The 22,267-nt window shown below is 43.9% G+C and overlaps 1 protein-coding gene across 1 annotated transcript in view; it reads right to left on the reverse strand.

The window, feature by feature from the left end:
- FNDC1 (fibronectin type III domain containing 1) overlaps positions 1 to 22,267 on the reverse strand; it is a 135,447-nt gene that overhangs the window by 14,169 nt on the left and 99,011 nt on the right. The window contains exons 14-15 of the mRNA XM_024203564.3: positions 21,313 to 21,543; positions 17,179 to 17,287 (exon numbers count right to left, since the gene is read on the reverse strand). Of these exons, the coding sequence (XP_024059332.2) occupies positions 17,179 to 17,287; positions 21,313 to 21,543 (340 nt within the window). The remainder of the gene's footprint in view (positions 1 to 17,178; positions 17,288 to 21,312; positions 21,544 to 22,267) is intronic.

Raw genomic sequence — 22,267 nt, forward strand, 5'->3', positions numbered from 1 at the left:
TAATCTTAGAAAAGTTACATATGTTGAGTTATTAGTTTGTTATCGAAGCCCTGATCCAGCAAAGTACTTAAGTGCTTAACTTTAAGTGAGAAGTCCCAGTAAAACTCAAATGCTTTGCTGGATAGAGACTGGACTATTCAGCTGCTTAAAATTAAGCACATGCTTAAGCATTTTTCATTTCATTTAAAAATTTTACAATGTTTCGGTTAAAAAACCAACCAACTGCCCTTTTTGCTTTTCAGTTTTATGGGTCTTTGTTTTCTCCCCACTTTCTCTCCCTTTTTTCTTTTTATCCATTCTGCCACTAGAAAAGGGAGAAGGAGTTAAAAAGAGACAGAAGGGGGGGGAATCAAAAAAATTTTTTTAAATTAATAAGAAATCTTCAAATTTTTCATGACAAGCTTTGCAAAAACGAAAATGGTTGAAAAGTTTTCATGGAACACACTTACCATTGTTTGACTAGCTCTCCTTTTGGGCTGCTTTTTCTTTTCCATGGAGTCCCCACCCTTGGAGCAGTGCAACTCCAATGCAAGCCAATGCCTCCACACTGCCACAAATCTAGGGGCACTCTGTGGGCCAGAGTCATTGCTGAGGCAAAAGTCATTGCTGAAGCATGTGGACCCATCAAATTTTTGGCCGGGTCCATCCCACCCGTGACCACCTATTCAGTGGAAGTGGGGAACCCCACATCCTCCGCTCAGAGGTTGGGGTTTGTAATGGCAATGCTAACAGGCACTTATACAGGATGCTAATCACAGGGCAGCTACTGCCAGAACGATAAGACCAGATGTTTGCAAATACTAAGTTTCTGTTGCTGAAATGAAACTGAATGTCTGCTCTTCAGAAACAGTATTGCAAAAAGCAGGAGGCAATTTAAGTCAGTTACTAGGCAAAAATTCTAGCTTAAAATGCATGATTTTCAGAAATCCTTATGTTAAGCTTCTTCTTTCCTTGCTACTTGCTTGATTCCACTCTTGCAAAATAAATAATAAATAATAATAATAATAATAATAATGATACCCGGCATCTTTAATGACCATAAATATTTGGATCTTGATTTTGCATCTCATCCGAAAGCAAGTATCTCCAGAAGCACAGTGCCTCCTAAAACCATCTATGACCAACATAACTGGGTCAGTACTTGCTCTGAGGGAAGAATGCCACCAACCTCCGGGATTATTTCCCTCGATAATCTCCCATCCAAGCAGTAGGCCAAATGCTCCTTAGCTTGTGAAATCTTACAAAAGCACTGCGTCACATGCTCTGACTGCTGGCCACAGCCTTTTTCTTCTTGTATCACTATGAAAACAGAATTCTACCCCTAATTTCCAAAAAGTGGTGACAGCAGTGCCAAGAGAGGTCAGCATGGGAGAAAATCCATAGGAACTTGTGAATCAATTATCTTCTGTGGAAGTTGGCAGTCTATGTTGATCTCTTCCCCCCTTCCCAATTTTGCTGAATCCCTCCCCTAGGCTCACAGCCTGCTCCATCCTACCATGATCTCTACTTTCCAGTTCCCCGGCTCCTCTTCTCATCCTTGACAAACCCATGCTCACCTTCTGTACCCTTCTCTCCCATCCTCTTGCCTGAGAGACACTTCCCCTCGCCTCACCTCTAAACTTGTTCTTTAGTTTCCCTGGGGGGGATGTTGGGTTGTGGGGACTATATGTTACATCCTTCTATGATCACTTAGTGGGGGAGGCAAGAAGGAAGGGAGTTCCCCTTGCAGGAACTATGAGGCTCACAACAGTAGTGGAAGTATCCAGCGTGGGCTGAACACTTTAACAAATACAACTGGCCTTGGCCTTTGGGGGTGGGTTGTTAACCCCCCACCCCTTGAAAGTAACCAGTTTTGATGTTTATCACACATTGGGCCATCCGAAGGATTTTAGGGAGGGTTAACGAGAAGATTCTTTGGGATACACACCAAAGATAACCGACTTGTTTTACCTCAAAACTCTCCCTCTCTCCCCCTCCCTCTGCCAGCCTCCTGCTGAGGAAGTGGATCCCATTTTCTTTCAGTCTGACCACAGTGATCAGTTTGCTTCAGTTTAGATGGGCTTACATTAAGGCCTGCATTTGCAAGGAGCAGGGCAAGAGACTTAATGTTTTGAAAAAGTGAAGAGAGTTTCTCCTTTACCAGACCCAAAGCCTGGGTCCCATAGGCCCCTCCAACTCATCAGTGATGACCATTTCATAACTGTTTAGCTAACCCTTCTGATCCGATTGGCTGCTGAGAGGAATTCCAACTTATGCCCTAATGTATATAAAAGCCTTGGAGTAACAGATGCATCTTGTGGCACAGGAAAGGGCAGATGGTCAAAATGTAGTGACATTATAATAAAAGAGTTCATGCAGCTGGACCATGTTGATTTCCTTTAGAGTGCGTTGGCAGAGAAGGACAGGCGGTATGGGGCCCTTACACAAAATTAACCCATGTTTTACTCTTGATTCACAAGGTTTATTGTCCTATTTATGGACAGAAATGGAAAAAGGGGGCCAGATTCCTGCAATCAAGATCCATTTTTGGATTATAATCTATGACATCTGACAACAGCTTTCAAGAGAACTCAGTGCACTTTGGTTACAACCCTTCTTCACCCCAAACCCAGCCCTTTACTGGGGCTGGTAAGGGATATGGCACAGGGACTGGCTATACCATTGCTACACCCGTTGGAGATGCCCCCACACTCAGGAATCCCTAGCAGAGGAGAGCTGGGTAGTTTCCCTACTTTTCCACTGCATGCCCAATACAAAGGGTCACATAGTAAATTCAGAATGCAGCCTGGGTGTGATTCCAAAGAACAACATTTGTTTCCTTGTCCTCTCTCCCACAGCACTTCTCTCATTTATGTACCGCAGCCCCCCTCTCATCTCCAAGTCCTATCACACCTCTCTTCCAATAAACACCCTCTGACTGGACTTGTAAGGAAAGAGAATCCCTACCCCCAAAACTGCAAAGAAATAGCAGACTCATGAAGGTGGAGGAAGTGTGAGCATACCAATACTCTGTATCACTGTGCATCACCCATGTGATCTCTGGTTACATATTTTGAAATCTGTGAGTATTCCAACAAGCAGAAGGAGGAAGATGAATGGGGCTGAAAACAAGAGAAATCATGACTTGATTAAAAAGCCATTCTTCAGCCTAACATTAGCCCTTCGTGATAATTTAAAGTGTATCAGATGCCAATTCTCCCCTCCACTAGTCATGCTTATGGTATGACACATGTTTCTCTCCTTATAAGCAAGAAGGGAAGGTCTAAGTTTAACAAAAGTTGACATGTTCTCAGTTATCCTCACACCAGCATGCTGCATCCTTGTTGAAGACTTCAAGGGTTTCTCTACTCCATGGGGCAGATCCTCGGCTGGTATAAATTCTCACAGCTCCACTGTGGAGCTATCTACAACAGTTTGCACCAGAGGAGGATCTGCCCTATATCTCTGCTGCATCTGACTCTTTTCTTTCGCTGTGGTCAGAAACCAGCAATTTTTGGTCCACTCTTGTTTTCTGCAAACAGTTCTGAATGTAATTAATGGCTACATGATGTCCACAAATGCAATACACACTGTGGCAAAGAAAGCCACATGAAAGGCTGGAATTTAGGAAAGCTGTGCTTTCTCCTCATTCCTAATGCAAACCTTTTATTGTGGAAATATTTGCCAGTGATTTAAATATAGGCCCCACTTCCTGACTGTGGCCAAGGAGTGTTCAGCACAGCTGAGAGGGTGGGGGTGGGGACACAAAGGCATCCAGGCGGCTTGTATTCACTGCAACAGTTAGCTCAAGTTAGTACACTCGAGTTACTCCACTCAAGTGAGAGGGACTACAATGTGAAACAGCACTTACACAGAGTGATTAGATTAACAGTTGATGAGTCATTATAATTCAGCTGGTGCATCCCCACTGCATTACTAGTTCCAGCATCAGCAATGCTCAAGCTTCAATCCATATCCCCTGAGGGGCCAGTTAGCTTGAGCTGAAATATAAAATTTTTATATGTGATGGGGAGTCAGGTTGAGGCAAAACATGAGTTAAAGCTCAGGCTATCACTACACTGAAGACAAGCTTGATATGTGTTCCTTTAATCCTGGGCTTCCAGCTTGGTTCCCAGGGTAAAGGAGAACTATGAGAATCTAGGAGTACTTGTGGCACCTTAGAGACTAACAGAAGTCACCTACTCCAGGACAGGCCAACAAAGAAAATAACAGAACGCCACTAGCCGTCACCTTCAGCCCCCAACTAAAACCTCTCCAGCACATCATCAAGGATCTACAACCCATCCTGAAGGACAATCCCTCACTCTCACAGACCTTGGGAGACAGACCTGTCCTCGCTTACAGACAGCCCCCCAGTCTGAAGCAAATACTCACCAGCAACCACACACCACACAACAAAAACGCTAACCCAGGTACCTATCCTTGCAACAAAGCCCGTTGCCAACTCTGTCCAAATATCTATTCAGGGGACACCATCATAGGACCTAATCACATCAGCCACACTATCAGAGGCTCATTCACCTGCACATCTACCAATGTGATATATGCCATCATGTGCCAGCAATGCCCCTCTGGCATGTACATTGGCCAAACCGGGCAGTCTCTACGCAAAAGAATAAATGGACACAAATCAGACCTCAAGAATTATAAAATTCAAAAATCAGTCGGAGAACATTTCAACCTCCCTGGTCACTCAATTACAGACCTAAAAGTCGCAATTATTCAACAAAAAAACTTCAAAAACAGACTCCAACTAGAAACTGCAGAACTAGAATTAATTTGCAAACTGGACACCATTAAATTACGCTTGAATAAAGACTGGGAGTGGATGAGTGATTACACAAACTAAAAACTATTTCCCCATGTTAATTTCCCCCCTACTGTTACTCACACCTTCTTGTCAACTGTTTGAAATGGGCCATCCTGATTATCACTACAAAAGTTTTTTTTCTCCTGCTGATAATAGCTCACCTTAATCAATTAGTCTCATTAGAGTTGGTATGGCAACACCCATTTTTTCATGTTCTCTGTATATATATATCTTCCTACTGTATTTTCCACTCCATGCATCTGATGAAGTGGGCTGTAGCCCACGAAAGCTTATGCTCAAATAAATCTGTTAGTCTCTAAAGTGCCACAAGGACTCCTCGGTTTTTTTTGCTGATACAGACTAACACGGCTACCACTCAGAAACCTATGAGAACCTAGTGGCTGCTTTAATTTACACAGCCTGCTAATTGTTCCAGAGGGCCATTTCAGCAGTAGCAAAGGGCTGCCCCAGCCACACCCACTTCTATCCGGTCACACCTTCTGCACCAGCCAAGGGGAAGGGGCTGGGATAGGACCTAACTGTTGGCAGAACACCAGCCACTGAGATGACTTTAAGGCAACTTTGTTCTGGGGTGCAGTACAAAGCTGCCCTGACATTGCTCAGAATTTGGTCCAACACATACAGTAAAACCAGAAGGAGTGGTTTCCAGCCTATTTATCTTTGGGAAAGAGTTAAATAGGTCTGTCAATTAATCAGAATTAACTCACGCAATTAATGCAAAACAAATTAACTAGATTAAAAAAATAGTCACGGTTAATCGCAGTTTTAATCGCACTGTTAAACAATAATAGAACGGCAAGTTAAATTGATTGTAAATATTTTGGATGTTTTTCTACATTTTCAAATATATTGAATTTGATTATAATACAGAATACCAAGTGTACAGTGCTCACATTATATTATTAGTTTTATTACAAATATTTGCACTGTAACTAGATGACAACTCCTTGCAGTGTTGGGCAGCCAAAAACATAGGGATACCAGCAACTGTAGTACCACATGAAATTTGTACTACATGACATTTTTAGTCAGAAAGAAAAAATAATATTTTGTCCTAAGAAAAGTCCTTTGAGAATTGCATCTCAGATCATGGTCAATTTATAATAGATAATAAATAACAATACAATTTGACATGCCTACAGGGCCTTCTATCCTATCTAGCCAATCAGTTCATTTTATCATCCATTTATCACTTTGTTATTTAGTGTTATGGCCAACTCATATTCTATTTGATATATAATCAGTGTATGTATGTGAAACAGATTTAAGTTCTGTAATTATAGAAGTATAAGACTGACAAGTATTTAGGAGTGACGAGTGTGTATTAGGTGTACAAGTAAAGCACGGCTGGGATGCAAAGTTTACAGGCTGAGGCCTGTAAGATTTTAGATTAGCCTTATTAGGCTTAGGAACACTTGACATGAGTGGATGAACTACGAATAACCTTATGCCAATAAGGTTATAAGATTACTGTAAAAGATGTGCTGATAGGTGATGTTATGGAAACATGGATTGCAATAAACCACAATGTATTGGCCAAGTCCATGAGGCACCTGTTTGTAATATCATGGAATATCCTCTCCTAACTGCAGGCTACCATGTACACATGTGTGTAGATGCTAATGAGAATAAAGGGAACTAAGATACAACCTATGAAAAACAAGGCACAGATGGGGTGTGGAAGCACAGATAAGGAAATGAAGGGTGAAACCCTCACGTATATGCATAGGGTGTTAGGCATGGTCAGAACAATAATATAAAAGAGGTTCCTTATTGGGTACAAGTGGGAAGACCCTACAGGAAACCCCAGCAGGAACCATCCCTCTATTGATGATCATCTGTTGAGAGCTCCAACAGACCCTAGAATATCTTTGAGGATGCGAGTATGACTACAGTCTTAGTTTTGCATGGGGTTTTGTAGGGCTAATAGATGCATGGGTAATTGTAATTTTACTTATTGCTTTAATAAAACTTGTAGTACAGATAAGACTTTGCAGTTGTGATTGTGTCTGTGGTCACTATCCTTGATCTTCATGTGTTCTTGGAGCTTCCAAATTTGAGAAAAGCACCAGAGGTGATTTTCATTCTGTTGAGCTTGAAACCGTAACAACAGGAACTGAGCCCATGGTGGTTTAATACAAAATTACTAAATTGAATTTAAATTAAAAAAAGGCTACACTAAGAACCTAAAAATGATTTACAGTCATTAAAGAAGTAATACCCCTGTGAGGTGGGGTATAGTAAATCTTCAACTCACAGATGGAAAACTGAGGCCACAGCAGCTAAGTGAACTGCCCCAAGTCACATAGCAAAGGCCTGATCCAAACCCCGTTGGAACCAATGGAATGATTCTTATTTACTTCAGCAGGCTTTGGATCAGGCTCTATGTCTGTAGCAGAGCTGAGCACAAAACCCGGATTTCCTGACTCCCTGTCAACAAGACTACAGTCCCCCTCCCACAGGCACAGACTTTCCAATGTGCCAGGGGTGCTTGACACTGTCCCAGGCCCCACCCCACTCCACCCCTTCCTAGCCTCTTCCCACCCCCGCCCCACTTCTTCCCGCCCTGTTCCACCCCCTCCTTCGAGCGCGCCACACCCTGGCTCCTTCCCCCCGCCCCAGCGCCTCCTGCACGACGCGAAACAGCTGACTACAGTGGGCGGGGCGTGCGGGGAAGGAAGGGGAGGCGCTGATCAGTGGGGTTGCTGGCAGGCGGGAGGCGGTGGGGGGGTGCTGATAGGGGTGCTGCCGGTGGGTGATCCAGGGATGGAGGCAGGTGGGAGTTCCCACTTGAGATCCTGATCCTGAGAAGTACTTGAACGTACGCTAATTTTGAAGTCAATGGCTTGTGCTTAATGGACCCGCTCATGTGCTTAATGTTAAGCTTGTGATTAAAGGCCTGATCCGGCTCCTATGAATTCAATATGAGTCAGAACAAGCCCTAAATGCTTTGCTGGATTGGCGTCTTAATGCCTATTCCTGGTCTCTTGCTCCCCAGGCCTGCAGGAGCGGGTCCTGGTAAACTACAGGTGGAAGGTATAGGGATGACTGTGACTGGTTACACTGAGGTAAAAACTACCTGTGCCTTGTCTCTATTAGGATTTCACACTGAATGAGCTTTGCGTTGGCTATCTCGATGTAAACACACACCTGTATTTTGCAGTGAAGACTTGGCTTAAGCATGGCACTGCCCTCTACATACTATGTTCTCTGAATGCTCTGTAGAGCTGGATTGCTAAGACTGGAGGGACTGATTTAAAAAGAAATAATATAGCCGTTTAAATATTGTTATGAAAGAGGTATGGAAGGGCTGGCTTGCTGAGGTTGTAAACCAGGGACAAATTCTCTACAGAAAGAGTGGATGCAACACAGGTAACCACCCAGCAAGTCCTTGGGGGAGGCTGCAAGGCTAATGATCCAGGCCCATCTTTGGAAGCCATGTGGTCCCAGCAGAGGAATGCAGAGCTAACATGGTTTTCCAGGTTTTAAAGGCAGGGCTGGGGGCTGGCACAAAGCTGTGTGCTAAGCTGTCAGAGTGAGTGAGCAGAAGGAGTCTGTAGACCCCTGGAGAGAAGCAAAAGCAAAAAGGTAGTTACCTCTTGGGACAAGAGCTGGAGCTTCTTATCACAGATTTCTGCAAAAATCAGGCTGCCTGTGAGAAGCCGCTGTACAAAGAAACAAGACTAGGGAACATTTTTGTAAATTACACTAAGGAAATACTCTGACTCTGTGTCACTGATTTCTCATCCACACAGAAACAACCCTGCAAGGTACCAGATTTCAGCTGCCACCAGCTCAAAGGGGCAACAACAATATGTATGCAGTCACTAGGCAGGACGACACATGATAACCGTGCACAAACATTTAAAGGGTTAAATACTAAGGGCTGGATTATGCCCCCATTGAATGCAGTGTGGATTCCCCTAGTCCCCAGTGCAGGGGGTGAGAGGGTCAGCCATCATCCCAGCACCATGCCTAGTTCTCCAGAACCCCACAAAGGGCCCTCCCCAGGGCTGAAGATCTGTGGGTGGGAAGGGAATAGAAGAGTTTTGGGAGGGATGGCATCAAAGGAGGTGTGCACAGTTCCTCAACCAGCAGCCAGCCAACCCTCGGCCTGGGCATGCCCATAGTCTCTTTCAGTTTCTTGCCCCTACAGGAGCCCCCACTCCTGTTCCCAGCAGGAGTTCAGGATCCTTTTTGTGTCCCATTACCTCTAGTCCCTGGCAGTGCTCTCCAGGTCCCACCACAGATTGCTGGCTGGGAGCAGCCTTATAGGGCCTCTTGCTCATATCAGACTTGCAATGTTGGTCTGCCTCCAAAACAGGGGAGGGGAGGCTAGCCACTACCCCAGGCTGGTATCGCTTGCTACTGGTGCTCACTGACACTCCCATGTCACCTCTCCTCCTGGGCAAACTTCCCCCCTTTCCTGTGGCAAGATTTATCTTTTTAAGCTCCCTTTCTCCAGGTGGAGCATGTGCTGCAGTTCACCTGACTGACACTGCCTGAGTGCAGGAGTGCTCGTTAGCCTTTCTACCAGTAGGATGGGGGTATGTCCCATCACCCCCTAAACTTTGTGAAAAGTCAACAAAAACATGACTGTAGCCGGAGGCTGCATCATCTCCTCTGCAGCTTCCTGTGAAACCTTCCTTTTGATGGCAGGATGGCCTAGGGGAGCAGATCTGTCTCCGCTGGGGGACAGGAGATGCAGGGGATCCCAGAACCAGTGTGGGGACACAGGACCTGCAGCTAGAGGGGCCTGGACTCCTGCAGATTTCAGGAGAGCATCAATACATGCTGGCTCCACCCCTCTCCTCAGCGATGGAATGATTTGGGGGAAAGGCAGTGAGAGGAACCTCTCGGAGCATTGCCAGGGATAGGCAAGATGGAAAGGCAAGGTCATGTTTGACTATGAATATACACGTGGTAAAAAATTAAATTCCTTATGGAAATACGTCATCACAGAATAATGCAAAACAAGTGATGTGTTCAAGGGCAACTGCTGAAGTTACTCCCAAAGGAAATGCCTTACCATGACTCTCTGCAGGGTTATGAAACTAACACATCACCAGTGTTTCAGTTCTATTTTATACTTCTAGAGCACATGGAGTGATCTCACACACATACACACAGCATATAAATAGGAAGGCAGAGGGAGCCTTAAAGGCTTGGGGCCTGATCTGAATCCCACTGAAGCTAATGGATCTTTCAAATGACGTCAATGGGATTCTTTCACTATTTATCCAGAATGCAACAGCTTCAACAGTGGGCCAGAGAGAGAGCAAGCAAGGGACTGACTCTGCAGCCTGGTGAACAGTGCACTAACGTGGGGGATACAGTCCCCCTGCTCCAATGACTTTTTTAATTAGTTAGCCACAGCTTCAGCAAGAGAGTCTGAGGGAGCCCCCCATCAGAATACCCCATAGCCTGGGTGGGGGGAGAGTTCTCACATCTCCCAGGTGAGTACCCTAACCACTGGGCTAAAAGCTACGAGGCAAGTTTTCTTCATCTCCTCCCCTTCCTCCCACCCTGCCTACAGTGTGGGTGCCAGTTCCCAAGGGAGCATTTGTTTCTGAGAATCCCAAGCAGAGGGAGCTGCCACCCTATCTCTGAGAGAGGAAGGGCTTAGCACACACCCTTGGCTTGGCAACTCCCATTGGCTAGTTTAGGCAAGGAGCCTCGTAGTGTGCTGGCTTCTGTGAATCTCATTCTGAGGTGTCTCTCTCCCCCCATTCATTGTACGGGGATTGGGAGCCTAGGTGCCAAACTCAGGCTTTGTGAATCCCAGGGATTTTCTAGGCCCCTAAAAATTAGATTCTTTGTGAATCTAAACCTCTGTGCCTAGGTTTACCCATCCATAAAATGAGGATAATATTTAACTGCCTCATAGGTGCTGAGGCTTAATTTATGTTTGTAAAGTGCTTTGAGATCCTCCTACGAAAGACCAAGTACGAATAAGGGCTGGAATTAGTAGCAGAGGACCTGGGATCAGAAAGATGGGCCTTGAGGATAAAGAAGAACAAGGAGGACCTGGAGGCTGTGACCCTGGGAGCCCCTCAATGCCAACTGGCAGAGGCATATCATAACTCACATCAGGTCTGACGTTGCTCCAACTCACGGTTGTCATAACCTGTATCTAAAAGGTGTCATGTAAGGTGTCATATGTGAACTGGTAACATGCTGATCATTAACATTGTCGTGTGAGATATGTATGATCTCAAAAGGTGTTTGGCATGCAGTGATAAGCCCAGTCTGTCCTAGACAAAGGAATGTTGTTTCGCCGGCTTGCCTGTCTCCAATGTAAATTGAGCAAGGCGAGGCCAGAAACAATGGAAGTACATTTATGTACAAGGTAAACAAAGCCATCAAACTAGCAAATGGGAGACATCCACTTAATGATCACGCCATGGGGGATGGAAGCTGTACCCCCAGGAAGCCTCACTGGCTCTAGAAACAGAGACAATGGAACTTGGGGAAAATAAGCAGAAATAAAGCCATTTTGGCATCCATCACTAAAGGGACCCAAGAGGACAGAGCATTTGAAATCTGAGAAAGTTTGATCCTTCAACCCAGGGGACTGAAGTCTCTGGGAACTGCCTGTAGGTGAGAAACCTGCTCAGACAAAGACTGTAACTTACTAAAGTTAAGCTGCAGTCACTAGAAAGTGAGTTTTGTTTGTACGCTTTCATATCACTTTCACTCTCACTTGAAAGCACTTAAACTTATTTCTTGTTTTATTACAAAATCATCTCACTGCTGTTATATTGAAATAAGTGACAGTCTTCAGCTAAGCTAACAGGTTGCTGTGTGCTCTGTGTCTTTGGATGAAACAAACTTAATAACTTCTGTGAGTGTCCAGTAAGAGGGACTGGACACTGAGAAGGACACCTCTGGGGAACTCAGGAGTTGGGGTTCACTGATCATTACCTGCAAGGCAAGGTTTCCACTGGCAGAGTCCTGAAGAGTTTGCTGGCAAGGCAGACAAGCTGGTGTGTCGGGGAGCTGACACATAGTTAGTTGCGGCAAAGCTCACTCTTGCTGTGGCAGAGCGGTAACACAACTCACAGTTCTAGGTGCACTGAGCAAGATGTCACAGAGGCAGAGAAAAGTGCTTTAGTGCAGAAAGGGGGTTGAGTGGAGAGCACTCTGCTAAAAACTGACTTGTCCCAGCATCTTTTGTGAAAGGCTGATGGACAGTCAGAGGGAAGAGGAGCAGTCAAGACAGGTGGGCTGTGCCTCCAAGATAGTTTTAAGATTTATTCATTCATGTCACAGGGAGCCTGATCCTGCTCCCACTGAAGATGATGGGAGTTTTGCTATTGGAGAGGCTCCTGTTGACCTCAATGGACCCTGAATCAGGCCCTTCATTAGAAAAGCTGGTTATATTTTGGGTTTTTTGTTTTGTAAAACATTAGAACAAGTTGAAAATTTCTAAGAGATTGTAGAATTTTGAGCTGTTTGAGGTTCTCCCAACCATGCTACCCAGGGTGTGACAACAGCTTTAAATCTTGGTCTGAAGCTGATCCCGGATTCATATGCTGTATATGCCCTAGTTTGCATAACGTGACAGCCTCTCATATGGAATGCTGAGCACTGATATCAACATTGGTGTACAGTATATATTACTTAATCAGAGATTTCTCATAAAATGCACACACTATTGTGAACACTTAGGTTCCAGTCTAATTTCTTCCTCCAGTTCATGTTTTCTCAAATAGGTACTTCTCACGCAGTGGTTATGGAGATATTTTTAAGACAAAAAATATGTAGTCAATTCAGTTTGTGAATTTGGAGTACGTAAATGATATTGGCTGAGGCAGACAATTTTTTTTATAGAAAAGGATCCCTTTGCCATGCCTACAGGTGCTAGATGCATCTGTTAAAAGAAAGTTCCTCGGCAAAGTGCATAATGGAGGCCATGTCTCAGAATAGCATTACGGAAATATACACTGCTTTGCTTAGGTTAAATATTCATAGAACTGTTTCACTGAGAATCTCTAGAACCTCCAGCCATTGGAACAGGCACTTGAATTTGCCCTGGTGTCTAGGATGTGACTTTTATTGTTCTTGTGGAAAAACTGTCCAAATTTGGCCACGGGGTGAACTTCTGAACATCTCAGTTCACACTTGCTCAATAACAACGTGTAAGAATGTGGAAGCTAACTTCACTGAAGATTCCATCCGTACAGAGCATGCTCCAACTCAGAGCTTCAGCATCTCAGCAAAATTCTCCTTGCAATGGCTGCTCTTGACAGCCAGGAGCCACTCTGATGCTGGGCACTGGAACTGAGAGCAGGAAAATGGTGCTTTCAGGGTTCACCCTGCTGGTGCCCAGGCAGTGTGGAGGAGGAGGAGGAGGAGAAGGAAGCAGCATGACTTGAATGTAGAGGGGTGAGGAGCTAGGCCTGGAGGGTAGAGTGTGGGGAGACCAGGACAAAGGGGCCAGGGTAAGGGCATAATGAAATGAGGAGCCAGAGGAAGTTGGAGCACCAGGTCTGGGATGTGGAGCCAAGTGGGAAGAGGGGGACTGGGACAAAGAACTGGGAGCGGACTAGAATGTGGAGCTGAGGGTGGGGAGACTGAAGACTGGGAGCTGAGGGAAGATGGTAGTGGGAAAAGGACAGGCTTGAGGAGCTAGAAGCAGAAGGGGTCTAGGTTGACAGGGGTCGGGGCAGAAGGGTCTGTAACCACTAGAGTACACGTCCCTCAGAACCTTGAACTAGAACCCAGGATTCCTTAGTCTCAACATTCCACTTCTGTCTAGCAAACAGCTGTGAAATCCACTGACATAACGTGTGCCTCACCTCCCTCTAAAACCTTACAGTCACCTCACAGACTTTTTATATCTATTCTCTCAACAGATCGGCACATCTGGCTGTCACACATGCCGTTCATGTGGGAAGTTATGATGCCTTATAACTGCTGAAGTCACTACTAATGTTTTGCATTAGCGCTCAGGTTTATGAAGATGGGGTACATAGTGCTTTTTGGTGCCTGTTGGGAGATGGAAGTGAAAACCTTACAGTGTGGGTCATTGACAACATTGCAGGCAATACGAAGGTGGAAAGGAATGCGCGAGTCTTTCCCATTAATGTCTGATTTTTATTCTTTTAAGGGTTTGGGTGGATGGTGTGTGCTTCTGCAACCTTCATTGCTGCCAAGTGAAGTTTTTGTTTGCTGATTTCCTAGTTTTTTTATACAGGTTTGGGATACTTCAGTGGATAACTCCCCAGAGAGCTGCACCGGCCTGGGAATCAGAGGGAGAAACTGCTAGTGAAGCAGCTCCTGACGACGCTGACCCCTCTGAAGAGCGTGGGAGGCTGAGATGTTCTTTATGTCTACAACAGTTTAGCTTTGTTTAAAAGTTACTGACAGTAAGTACACCAAGAGCAGCACTCCACGTTGAGCAGTGACGACATAACCTGGCAGCCGGAGGGAACTTCCATGAAGGAGTGCGTCATCACTCACTTCCCAGAACATTCATGGACTTCTGGCAATTGGATACAGCCAGGAGCAGCTGCAGAAGTGGGGTGTGCATATCAGTGTTACAACAGCAAGCCTGCCTATTGCACTCCCCTTTCCTCTGGGACTCCCATCCTTTCCCGTATGAAGCGTACCTCTTAACCTACAAAGATGCCAAACTAAGGCACCTACCTGTATAACCACCACCATTGTGACCAACACCAGGGATTGAACCATTGTCCTCAAGAACTAAAAGAATCACTCTTTCCTGCTTGTGCTAAAGAGGCAGGCTCGCAAATTGCGAACTGTCACAGATTTACATCCTCTATGGATGAGGCTCTATGGGGGTTGCATAATGGACACTGACTAGTGGGGGTAACTCAAGTAAAGTGTGCGACAAGGGACTGAAATGTGTATTCTGGTGATTCAATTTACAGATGATCGTAGTATAAAATCTGTTTTAAAGAGGTCTTCTTGCTGCATGAATCACATACAACCATACCATGCCTCCAAAATAGATCACGAGCAGGGTGTGAATCCCATGAACTTTAGATTACTAGTTTAGACACTTCCTAGTTTAGCTAGAGGAATAACTGTTAACCCTTTAGTAGAGCAGTAGCCGGAGTAGGACTTGACACACACTTTCCCAAGGGCGTTACACACTATTTCCTAATCAGCAGTAGAATACCAGTGATCAGAAATCCTGTGATCTATTCCTAGTGCTGGGAGAGGAGTGTGGTTTAGAGTGGTTAAAAATAGGATAATCAAAACTGGTTTCATCACTCTAAAAGGCAGTGTGATGCAGTCACTACAATCTGGAGCTGTTGGGTTAGAGACCTCCAGTGACCTCACATAACTCATAATTAAGTCTGATAACTTATTTCAAATAATGGATGGGGATGGAGAGTGTTCAACAGCTCTTCATTAACCATCTCCTAGGTTGGGGTTCATGGTCTTAGTCATTAATAAAGGCAGTGAATTAAAACATCAGTTAGAAGAGGTGGGAATTGAATGCCTGGCCTCCTCTTTCACAGCTCAGAAAACTTTTCCTTGGACGACAAGGGCATTGATGAGAGAGTCATTCTATTTCTTTCTCTCCCCATCCCCTGTCTGCTCAGCCCTGGAGAGAGTAATGATATTTGTGCCATTACAGATTTGTCACCAAATTCAGTGGGATTGCCTGGGAACACATATTTTCCATTATGGCTACAATGTTATAAAATGCATTATAGACCAACACTACTGATGTATAAGGCTCTGTCTACGCTACAAGAGCTACAATGGCACAGTGCAGCACTGCAGCTATGTTGCTGTAGCACTGTAGACACTTTCTATATCAACAGAAGAGTTTTTTTTCCATTGGATGCAATTGATCCACCTCTCTGAGAAGTGGTAGCTAGGTCAATGGAAGAATTCTTCTGTCAACCTAGCTGCAGCTAAACCTGGGGTGTGGTTGACCCAACCATGGCATTCAGGGCATGAAATTTTAAACAGCACTTAGAAATGTACCTAGGTCAACCTAATTTTTAAGTGTAGACCGGACCTAACTGATACTCTAGAAATCAGCACACAGAGAGCAACAATGTGGCCAAAGGACAAGTCCCAGGGTGCTTCAGGGATACAAAGTAAGTGAGACTAGCCACAGGAAAACTGTCAATGTAGATAATTCTGAACATTTATTATTTTCTCTGTATCAATTCATTTTTTTTCAAACCACCATGAAATGTTCAAATAGTGCTCCGTGTTTATAGGCTATGCTTTGGTTTTTGCCATTTCAATGAGATCTTTACAAAATAGAGGTTTAATGTTCCTGTTAAAGTGAACTCTGTAGCACAACCTTAAGTCTGGTGCCGCTACTGTTGCACTATTTCATCTCAAGAAAAGTCACTCCTTAGAGAAAACATATGGGCCTTGTACTGTGAACAGACAGGGAAAGTGAATTCTAGAGTTGAACACCCTGCCACAAGCCCCCAGGTGGCTAAACCTAGGGCCTATGAGCTCAAGCACCTCAAACAGAGAGATGGTCTTTCAGGTAACGAAATCCCAGTCATGTAGGGTGAGATTTTCAAAACTTCCCAAGGGAGTTGGATGTTCAACTCCAAGTGAGCTTCAGCGGAAGTTGGGCGCCTAGCACCCTTAGGCATTTTTGAAAATCCCTCCCATAGAGCTTTATAGATTATCGCAAACCCTTGAACTGCAGCCAGGAATGAATAAAGCAGCAATATACACTCACCCACAACCCTACCATATTTCACATGTATGTTCTGAAGCTGGCATATGTACCCTTGACTTTGTAATTCACTTCTCCCATTTGTCTGATAGAGCCAATGTGTAGCATGATGCAAGCAAGGCTCCTATCTTTCTTTTTTTTTTTTTTTTCCTGAACAAGCTGCTTGGATTATGTATATAGCTTGCATGTTCATTTCTGGGCCAAGTCTTTTTATGCTGATATAAATGAACATATCAGTATAGTTAATATGTATTGCTCATCCACCCAAGGACAATGTGATGTCTTATGTACACCTCTACCCCGATATAACGCGACCCGATATAACATGAATTCGGATATAACGCAGTAAAGCAGTGCTCCGGGGGCGGGGGGGGGGGCGGGGCTGCGCACTCTGGCGGATCAAAGCAAGTTCGATATAACGCAGTTTCACCTATAACACAGTAAGATTTTTTGGCTCCCGAGGACAGCATTATATCGAGGTAGAGGTGTACTTATAAGTAGATGCATGATTTCTAAAATTTGATTTGATTAATTCTGTTTGGTCTAGATTTGGTGCCAGATTTGCGCAATTCTACTAAGACCACCAAAATGACTAACAACTAGGGAAAATTATTTTAAATTAACAACAGTATTCAAAAAGAATAGACCAAATTGTTACCTTGTATTTGGCTTCAGGTTCTCAATAGGTAAATGAGTAGCCCCTGCAGTCCTGGTTGACCACTTGTTCCTTATAAAGTCATCATAAGATGCACTGTAAACCAAGTAACCTGCAAATGGAAGAGAGAAAAACAGATCAGCCAATGAGGGTTCTAAGTTTCAATCAATGATACCTTGAGGCTTAGCTACTTTGACAAATTCTAAGCGTCAAAGAGCAAAGACATCAGGGCTTTTCACGGTGTTGCTTTATACAAAACCTACCCTGTATTCTCTCAGTCCCTCTATTATCTGCATTCGTTAAAAGTGGCAACACAGATTGGTCTCCCTCTGTATAAAATGTTTTCACTGGAGTAATTACCAGCAAGATGCTGGAGTTCTACCAAAACTGAGTTTGACACCTCAGGTCAAACGTGCTAGATCCACTGAAGTTAGTGGAGCTATACAAATTTACACCAGCTGAGGATCTTCCTCCTCAACGGTTGTTGACTTTTCCAAGGAAATTGGTTGTTTCTTTTCAGAGCCGGAGCTTGCACTAGGCCACTTTCATCCTTGGTGTAACTACATTGAAGTCAGTGGAGTTAAACCAGGGATGAACTGGACCATTGTGTTTAAATAACACTTCAATTATGACCCAAATTGACTAGTATCAAATAATGTAGGTGAGGCTGAAACTTCTTCCTCCACTATTTTACTTTAAATGTGTTGCATTTTAAAATGAGGAGGAAGATCCTCAGCTAGTGTAAATTTGTATAGCTCCACTAACTTCAGTGGATCTAGCACGTTTGACCTGAGGTGTCAAACTCAGTTTTGGTAGAACTCCAGCATCTTGCTGGTAATTACTCCAGTGAAAACATTTTATACAGAGGGAGACCAATCTGTTTCCCCACTATTATTTCCCCTGATGTCAATGGTAAAACTCCCATTAACTTTAATGGGAGCAAGAGCACACCTATTACTCACTCTACAAGGTAATACATGCTCACTCATTCTGGAGCAAACCCTAACCTCCGCTCTGCACTGGGCAGACTGAACATTCTGCATTAGAACACTGCATGCAAATCCCATTGAGGTCAATGAGTTTTGCATGAGGATCAAGTGCAAATATAAGCCATAGAGATCCAGAGTGCAGATCAGACAGTAAGATTTTGCCCTATATTTGAAAAAGAACAGTTTCCAACATTGGTAAAGATCCTGTGTTGGTATTTAATATGCGTCAGGCTTTTAAACAGAAAAAAAAAACTTCTAAGAAAAACAGCAAAAATTGAATAATTCAACTCTGTCAGCTGCTGGGCCTGATTCTCCTTGGCATGACTCCAGTTTCATGCTGGTGTGACTCTCTTGAAATCAATGGAGTTACACTGTGTAAAAGTGGAGCAATACAATCAGGTCCATGATGTCCTCTTCAAGGCTGCCATTTTCAAAGAAGACTCTGGGAGTAAGGGCCTCAACTCACATTGAATTTCAATGGGAATCAGACACCTAACTCCCTGGGCTCCTGTGAAAATCCCAGCCTAAAGTCACTCACATTTCCGAACATTCCCATTAGCCAATACAGTATATTCCTGATTATCTGAACAGCATAGGGGACACAGACTTTGGATAAACAAGAGGGCAGAGGCCATTCAGGCATTCATCAGCTGGGTGGCCTCCCCTGCAGCTGAGGGCTTGTCCTCCTCTTCCTTGAAGCCCTGGTTGGGGGTCTCTGCTCTGCCCTGCTCACTCACTCCAGTGACAGCAGGACTGAAGAGGGCTCCTTGCACTGCTGCAGGCTTACACCATCCTCCTCCTCCTCATAGTCTCTGCTCTATCATGCTAACCTCCACATTATCTAAATCCCTTCTTTGTCTCCCAGCATGAAATACACGGGCGGCAAGGAAGGGGTTCAGCTAATAGGGTTTCAGATAAATGGGAGTATTCTATAAGTAGATATCATGCTGTACACATATTGAGAAGCAACATCCCTTAAAGTCGATCTGCAATTCATAGGTACTGTACCAGTCAACCTCTCACTCAAGTTCCAGGCTACCAACACATGCAAAGTGTCTGAAAAGCACTCAGCATATTCATTTCTGACAGTGACATTTTCAGTTTAAAAGTGACACAGATCCACTTTCTCTTTCCATTGACTCAAACTACATTAATCAACCTTGAACACTGTTTACATTCTGTTCTGCATCAGTATTACATAGTTTTCTCTCTGGCTTCAAGCCAGCACACCTGTGGGTTCTCTTGAAATTTTGATCAAGCTAGGGTGAGAGGGGGAAAAAACCAATCCTCTACTAAACTAGCTCAGTCAATTCCCAGCTGAAGGAGAAATAAAAGGGAAAGCGAGAGCCTGTGTGGACTTGTTAATTTGGTAACAAATTTAAAAATATGACTAGTAACTTTGGGGCCATGAACAAAGATTTTGAACATCTAGAATTTCTCCCCCTGTCCCTTGAGTAAATTTCCTTAGGCATAAAGAAAAATGTGTTTTTCATTCTATCCCAAATGAAAGAGGTTGGTTAAAAAATATGCAGCAAAAATTCATGGGCAAAAGCCAGAAAAATTGTTCAAGCCCTCTTTATTCATCAGAAAGAGGGGAAAGGGAGCATAAGCTTGATTATTGAAAAGTCCTTTGAAGTGTGCCTTTAACAATCTCAGAGTGCCAGACCAAGACATTATGACAAGCTATATTACAGAAATGAACAATACGAAGCATGGCTGTGAGAAGAGTGAAAAGGAAGACAGCAGGTCATCTCAGAAAAAAGGTGACAAGATGCAAGTGTTTCATGAAACATGGGGAAGGCAAAAAGATGTATCGGACATGCTCAAACATTACTTATGTGACATATTGCTCTGAAATTAACATAATTAGTGACATTGTGGGTGATTTTTTAAGTGAACAGTGTTCAGATAACACTGAAAAATGAAATCCTTTATTTATCCACTGACCAGGCACAGCATTGGCAGCGGAAGCTTCCCTGCCTTCCCCCACCACTGCGTATCAGTGATTTACGGCTAGCATAGTTTTCGTGACCATTCACTTCTTGGCCCCTCTGCAGAGGGGCTGCCAGCAAAAGAGTTGGTCAAGTTTCAGCAACAACAGCAACAATGTGAAAACCAATACAACAGCACAGTCAGTTTCTGACTCCAAATCATCTGACCTGCTGTCAAGTTGGGTTTTGCATCATCTCAAATACTTTTGTTATTTACATATCTCACTGATTTTTTTTAGCAAGGTTTGAGATTTGTATTTCAATTTACATTTTTTTTTTTTGCTATCATGTGCTCTAAAGACAGTGGAAAAGATCCAGTTTAATGTATTTGTTTAACCGCCAACCGCAGTATGTCAGATTGGCATTTGAACAAACTTTAACTATAATAAAGTGAACATAGTTTGGGTTATGTGTTCCACAGGAGTTAACCAGCTCCATTTCAGTTTAACTGTTTTTATTTATATAAAAAGCTTAAATTTCTCTTTTCACTCAGCTACTAAGCTCCACAATATTTCTTTGTATACAGAAACAGTTTTATTCTGGCCTGGATCATTAATATTGCTATTGTGGCATGCAGTATCTGCAAACCACATGAAAAACTGTTCTGTATTTTCCATAACTTTCCATCCTTCCTTCCCCCCCCCTGCCCCCACCACCCAGAGATTTAGAAGAGAGCGGTGCTAGAAAATAAAGAGACTGATTTTGAAATGTGGCTTCCCATATTGCGGGGGAGGGAAATTTTATTGGTCTGAAACTTTCTAACTCCTTGAGTGCTTCTGCCAATCTGAGTGTTAGAGGCTACGTGCTACAAAATAAACCCACAAATATTTGCACTTCAAAACCGCAGGTACAAAAACAGAGGCAAGGTGAAGTCCTTTAAAAGACCAGGACTAATATATGCTTATCAGTGGCATCAGTACAGTGTTGACAGATGACATAGAAGCTCTTTCTCACTGACTAGAAGGCAATTAATACCTCCTTCTGAGGGAGCAATATGGTAACGGAGAGTTAACATTGTTGAAAAGTTATCAATAATAATTAGCTCAGATTAAGGTAAAAATCTTCCCATTTGGCTTCTGCATAGATTTCCTGAACCCCAACCAAGACAACAAAATCCCCAGGGTGACAGCCAGGGCTGGAAAGTTCTGTTACCATACCTGTTATCAGGTCTCCTTGTCGGGGTTTGGCCCAGTCCACAATGACAAAGGAGTGACAGCCTTCCACTGCCACCACTGTGATATTGTAAGGGACTGTCCGGGGACGCAGCTCTCCCTCTTTTAGGTTATAGGGTATGATTTCATCCAGGCTTTCCACTTGGAAGTGCTCCAATGCCTCTGTCAAGGAGCAGGGGGCTGCAGGATCTTTATTGAGATAACTCACATAAGGAGCTGGAAGAGACAGTGATAAGCAGCATTTATTTAAGTCTGTACAGACAGGCAGATTACTACAGCTAAGGACAATTTCCTGTAGAAAAAACACAAGGTTAATTTTCTTTTTATATTCCTCACAGCCGGCCAAAACAGGGGGCACTCGCAGAAATGGCTATATTTTTTTAAAAATAAAATAAATTAGACATTCATTTCCTGACCTTCCAGCTTGTACATCTTGTATATTTTCCTACCATTTCACTGACGCTTTCAAATCTGTAAACTGTCTGGAAACTTCTTGGAGTGCTACTACTCTTCATATAAATAGAGCACCATGGAAACTGTAAGCATGACAAATATTCAGTGGGAATTACATTACTCTAAGGATTTCAATAGATGGGGAATAACCATGTCTGGTGCATTTCAGTCTATGTTATAAAGGATCAGGAGGACGGCTCTTGATTAACTCAATGTTGTTGCTCTAAAATTAAGGCTTAGGACCTGGCTTTGGGGGCCAAAGTTTTGTGTGTGTGCGCGTAGATGTGTGGTAGAAGGGCCACAGTGTAGAGGCAGGGTCCTTCCCATGTCACAACCTGCCCACTTTGGGTTTGGAGCTCCTCTGGCTGCCCTAGATAGTCCCTTTCCCCCGGTGGCAGATGTAGCCTTCTGATTCAATGTGTGCACTCATAGCAGCAAGAGAGACCCCACCTGGGGAGCAGTGGCTCAGCATCTGGATCTGACTGCT

Source organism: Terrapene carolina, unplaced genomic scaffold (genome assembly GCF_002925995.2).
Source record: "Terrapene carolina triunguis isolate 2854851 unplaced genomic scaffold, T_m_triunguis-2.0 Scaffold85, whole genome shotgun sequence".
NCBI classification, from domain to species: domain Eukaryota; kingdom Metazoa; phylum Chordata; order Testudines; family Emydidae; genus Terrapene; species Terrapene triunguis.